This window comes from Triticum aestivum, chromosome 4D (genome assembly GCF_018294505.1).
Source record: "Triticum aestivum cultivar Chinese Spring chromosome 4D, IWGSC CS RefSeq v2.1, whole genome shotgun sequence".
NCBI lineage: Eukaryota > Viridiplantae > Streptophyta > Magnoliopsida > Poales > Poaceae > Triticum > Triticum aestivum.
This window is the reverse complement of record NC_057805.1, coordinates 21,023,235-21,029,234: the sequence shown is the minus strand read 5'-3', so window position 1 is coordinate 21,029,234 and position 6,000 is coordinate 21,023,235. Positions and strand designations below refer to the sequence as shown.

General features: G+C 44.5%; 1 protein-coding gene across 1 annotated transcript; it reads right to left on the bottom strand.

Annotated features, from left to right (window-relative positions):
* Positions 1–4,053: 4,053 nt before the first annotated feature.
* Positions 4,054–5,531, bottom strand: LOC123095859 (uncharacterized). The gene is made up of 2 exons (XM_044517430.1): positions 5,174–5,531; positions 4,054–4,705 (listed from the first exon to the last, which is right to left on the bottom strand). Exons 1-2 carry the CDS (start codon positions 5,451–5,453, stop codon positions 4,623–4,625), a joined length of 363 nt encoding a protein of 120 aa, XP_044373365.1. The 5' UTR covers positions 5,454–5,531; the 3' UTR covers positions 4,054–4,622.
* Positions 5,532–6,000: the final 469 nt, after the last annotated feature.

Below are 6,000 nucleotides of genomic sequence, written 5' to 3'. Positions count from 1 at the left end.
TGCTTTATTCTTTCCGATGCCCATACTCATGCTATGCTTGTGTAAAATGTCTTGTGTGCCCATTAACATGTGCTAAACTCAACCTTAACTTGAAGAATTTTAAAACTGCTACTTTTACTTGTTAAGAGTCTAATCAGCCCCCCTCTAGACCCCTCTTCTTGATCTTTCAGGAGGAGGTGCTTCCACTAGCGGCCACGGGAGGCCCTTGGGGTACTTGTCCACCATGTGCTCCTTCTTGAACACCATTGTAGGCGCCAGAAGCATCCCCATCCTTCTGCCGCTTTGACTCCAAGGGTAGGAGGGGCACGACACGGTCGATGGAATCTACAAGTAGAGAGAGAGAGAGACTAAGAGAGGGAAACGGAGAGCATGATGGGAAAGAGAGAGACCTGGAGGATCAGTGGAGGCGGTTTGGCCGGATCTGAAGATGGTCTGCTGGGCGGCGGCGCTCAGCGCGGCCTCCTCCATGGCACCCCACGCTCACGAGTACCACGTCACCGTCGGTGGAGGAGAGGTTGGTGGCTGGCGTCGGATCTAGCTAGGGAGGGAGGGACGAGGAATGGGCGGCGGATCTGGCTCGGGAGGCCAATGGGGAGACCTAGCTACAGATGAGAAGGGGCGCACCCCGTGACCATGGGATGGGGTGGACATCGGGAGGAGTGGTGGGGATATGCCTATATATTTTCACAAAAAACTATTTTCATTTTTGAGTGTCAAAAATAAGTTTCTTGTGAAAACCTACCAAATATTTGAGTGTCATTGGGCGGTGTAGTTGGATTGCCTGGTGAACATGTCAATGTGTGGGTCTTGTCTGTCAGTGGTAGGTTTAAATCTAGTGCAACAGAGACATGTAAGCGGAAATTGACACATTGACGAAACTGTTGAGGTGGTCGACACATGGACATGACTCATAGGAAAAATTACTGAGGTGGCCGCCCAGTCATTTCAAGGCATCACAAATTAGTAGATATGGCCATCTAGATTGGTCTAATCGAGTAGAAATAGAGAAGTAAACCAATGTTGTCTGGTTATGACCATTTCATGTAAGGAAATTACGACCTTTTGACCAAAATGGTCGTTATGCTTTAGGGTTTGGACCCTCCCACGCAGCTTACAACCAATTGGTTTGAAATGGTCATAAATTTATGACCATTTCACCCAAGGTCGTTATGAGAAGGTCATAATTTAGCATATTTCTTGTAGTGCATCTTGGAGTACTTTGATTGAGCCATGACATACACGACGTCCAACTACAAGTCCCTCCATGTCTACCATTTGCATGGCGATGAAGTTTATGATTTGAGGACATATCTTTCTGGAGGGGGAGGGGATGATGCAGAGCATCCTATGGTCATCCCCAGGGATATGCCATCGTCACCCGAGACACAGAGTGAGCCTATGACGAGAGCTCGCGCATGTGCCACTGGACATAAGGTGAACTCACTCCTTAGTGATTTTCCTTTGATACATGTAAGACATGGCTACTACCTAAAATGGATGTGCTATGCATGATCAGGAACCAAGAGGAAGGCCATGGAGCAGATAGAAGCAATGGACAAGACGACGAGGAGACAGAACGCGAGAAGCAAGAGAAGGAGCTGTCGGCGTGCTACAACCACCGGACGACCATCCCGATGTAAACAAGTCAGCCAGAAGAACCGCAGCCGATGGACGCTATAGAGGCCGGACGACTGACAAGGCACCAGACGTCCGACACACTTCAGCCACCGGACGATCGAAGCAGACCAGAAATCCGGTGCCACATGACCAGAGAAGAAACGTCGGAAGTCCGGCGCCCTCCGGACGTCTGGACTCCCGCGAGCGACCGGACGAACGACAATCGTCGGACGTACGACATTGCCTGCACGCAGACCCTCGAGTTTTCACCCATGTATCCCTTTCTCCCCCCCTAGACCATAAATACCGCTTCACTTGGACGAACTAGGGTTAGCTAAGTCATAGCTTAGATCTAGAGAGAGTTTTGCTCATATCTAGCACCTCTCCCATGGAGATCAAAGGCCTCCATGTGAGAAGACCCCCTAGTGGGTATCAAGACCCCTATCTAGGGAAGATCCATTTTGGATTCAAGACCTCATCTCCTTCGTAGGATTTGGGATGAACTCAATATACGTGTGTATGGAAAACTTGATCATGTAATTTAAAATATTAATCAAGTATTTACAAAAATCAAGCATTTAAAAAATGCTAATGTGTATAGAAAAAATGTTTGTCATATATACAGTAAAATATAAAAATATACAATGTGTATGAAAAAATGTTGATCATGTATTTAAAAAATGTTAAATGTGTATAAAAAACTGTCCTTGGTGTATAAAAACTCACAACATACATTAAATAAAATTAGACATGAAAACCTATAGTTTTAAAAAGTTGAGTCTGTATTCAAAAAATGTTAAACATGCATATAAAAATGTTCCTAACGTATAATAAAAATGTACATTTTGTATGAAAAAAAGTTGTTGTCATTGAAAAAAAATTCACCATGTATTGAAAAATGTATGTAGACCAATTATTAAAAAATGTTAATCTTGTATTTAGAAAATATCAAACGTGTATTAAAAATTGATTAGATATGTACCAAAAATGCACAATGTGTAAGTAAAAAAGTAGACATAACAAATATAAGTTTTCAAAAAATCTTAATCATTTATGGAAATGATAAACGTCTATATAGAATATGTTTTTGATGTATACGAAAAATGTTGAATGTGTACTAACAAAAGTTGACATGTGTTGAATAAAAAATAAATCAATGAAAATAGACAAAGAAACTAAGAAAAATGAAGAAACCCAATAAAAAAGGAAAACATAGAAAGCAAAAAATAAAATGAAAACCTACAAAAATAATGCAAAAGATTGAAAACTGAGAAAGCTGAGAAAGAAAGAAGAATTTTTTTTTTGAAAAACCCAATGGAAACCAAGAAAGAAGCAAAGAAAAGTGAAGAGAAAAGGCAAAAAAACCCAGTGAAAACCGAGAAAGAAACAAAGAAAAACGTAGGGAAAAAACCCAATGAAAATCATGAAAAAAAAACGCTGAAAAAAAACCCTATGAAGAAACAAATTAAACCAAAGGAAAACATAAGAGAAAATGAAAAGGGGAAGAAAAAACCTGGACCAAACATGTACGTCCACCACACGAGACTACATCCAGCGATCGTCGAACGTAGAGTAGAGCGATTCAAAAAAAGCGAACAGACAGACCGACCTAGTTACAACAGAGGTAGAAGAAAGTTTCAGGCGAGACGGAAGGATCACTCGCTAGAAGCGAGATATAGGTTTCGCGGGTGGGGGGAGGGTTGTTGCTGCCCTAATGCACGAAGCCCATATGCATACTACCGAACTATGTGCAGAACATGATTTTGTTGCCTGCATTCACTCAGCTAGACCCAGGAGTGTCACAAATGCAAACAACCTAAAAACAATACAGGTAACCAAACATGCCTCAATTACACCGGTGTACGACCTATATGAATTCACATCTCAATTTGCCCGAGGATATGGGTATCTTAGATATCTCTACAGTACGGACGATACGATAGTTTTGTAATACTAAGAACTTACTGGGTACCATCCACTCAAAAAAGGGAAGAAAAAAGAACTTACTGGGTACAGGAGAGGATCCCAATTGCTATGCTGAGTATATACAAATCATCTAACAACGTTTCTTTTCTTCTTTTTATGGCTGGTTTGAGTTGGCATTTTGTTTACATATCAGGGCAGGTCCAAGAAGAGTAGTACTGTGACGCAATAACACACAGCATGTGCAGAAGAATTTGCACCACCAGCTCATCGACAGTGTAGGTGGTTGGGCTATAGCGTTGTCACTGGGCCTGCTACGCCCGCGGCCCTACATGCGAGTTGCCAAATGCCCTTCGCCTGCATATTCGGGTTGGGTCTTGCAGTCCAGACTGTTCGGTCGGTGGTGCCTCACAACGAGGCACAGCAGGAGCTCGATCGTCGCTTACTGAATACTCCCTCCGTCCCAAAATACTTGTCATCAAAATGGACAAAAAAATATATCTAAAACTAAAATACATCTAGATACATTCCCTTTTATTCATTTTGATGACAAGTATTTTCGGATGGAGGGAGTACTTTTTTTGAATATTGGTATACTACCTGCTTCTATTTTATTTTCTCTTTTCTGTTTTGCGGGAAAGTACCTGCTTCTCTGATGAGGGAAGGGAATGGCACGAGCGCTGTCGCCAATAACATAAGAACATCTTCCGCGTATAAAAAAGGGCGAGTGATAGGCGCCGGCGCACCGGCCTAAATTTGGGCTGGTCACTGCCCTACCACACGATACATCGCTTTCAGACCGTACGATCTTGCGTTCATCTCGCAGAAAAAAAAAGAGGATAGAGCCCAACGCGACCCAGCGCATCTGGTCGTCTTCATCCGCACTCCCGGCCTCCCGCACGGTCGCACAACAATGCGCTCGTCGGCCGCCCCGTGACCTGCGCTTGCCGTCGGTGGCTCGTGCCAGCGCGCCGCAAACAAGTCGTCGTCGTCGCGCGCGCGAGGTCACCGCCGTGTTCGAGGTTGTCATTGGAACTCCCAACCGCCCCGTGGTTGCAGCACGGGGGCACACAATCGCATCCCTACCACCAACCGCCGTTGCAGCTCCGCCGCCACCGCCGTCCACCGTCCCAGCAAATCAACTCCATGGCCTTCCCTTGTTCATCTATGGTAGTAGCAAAAACAGTCAACATAAGCATAAATCCTGAACACCATAGTAGCAAAAACAAGAATGGTTACAGTAAAAACACATAGTCGTGGGTCTCAGTGCATCGTGAAAAAGGATGTACCAATTAACCATGCTGATAGTAGCAAAACTCGAGACGGTGGTAGCAAAAACTGGTACACTGGTTCCATCAAACAAAAAGACATGGTAGCAAAAATTTTGATTGGTTCCAGCAAAAATCGAAGATGGTTGTAGCAAAATTGGTACTCTGGTCCTACTTCTACCAAACAAAAACATGGTAGCAAAATTTGGGGTTGTTTCCAGCAAAAATCAAACATGATGGTAGCAAATTGGTACGCTGGTTCCAGCAAAACACAACCGTGGTAGCAAAAAAATGACTGGTTCCAGCAAAAAAAGAAGACAATGGTAGCAAAATTTGGGGCTGCTTCCAGCAAAAAAGAACCTCACCGGATCTGCCACACTTGTTGCCGTGGTTCCAGCAAAATTGCTTGTCGGTTGCAGCACCCGGTGGCAGCCTGCGGTCATCCTCGGTCGCCAACGGCTGCCACTCCCGCTCGCCGCTGGTTGAAGCACCCCACTCCGCGCCGCAAGCTGGGTTGCCACATGGCTGCGGTGGTGGATGGGCAGATGCCCGCCGGAGCAGCGCGGGGCGGGTGGATGGCGGCCACTCACCGGAGCAGCACCGGGCTGGTGGACGACGGCTGCTCCCGACATCAACGGCGGTCATCACCAGCGAGAATTTATTTGGGAGAGCCACATGGGAAGAAGATGAGCGAGGGGATAAGGAAAAGGAACGAATGGTGTGGAGCGCTTCCTGCAGGATAAGGGAGACAACTAAGCGGTGGTGGGTGGGCCTGTAGCCAGCGTGGACGTGACCGGCCGAGTTTCAGCCGGTCGTCCGGCTTTAAACGTTTCCCCAAAAAAACTCCCCTGATAATCGCTTACTATGGTTTTTCAATAACATTTTTCTGATTATTTAGGATGGATGAATAGTAGTCAGGCTTTATCTTCAAAATAACATTGAAATCGATTCGGGATAATGGATATTGATTTTGCTTTGAAAGTGTCCTTCTAATTATGAGATTAAATGCTTTTGCTATGAACAGTAAAATCGGAAAAGATAAAGTAAATTAAAAAACTATTTTCCCCAACAAACATCGCTTAGTTTTGTGCCTACGTGCAAATTTTTGTGATGAAATCGTATTTCCTTAGATAGCTAGGCAAAAATAACAAAATAAGCATTTCAAAATCTTTCAAAAATAGTCTTTTTGGAG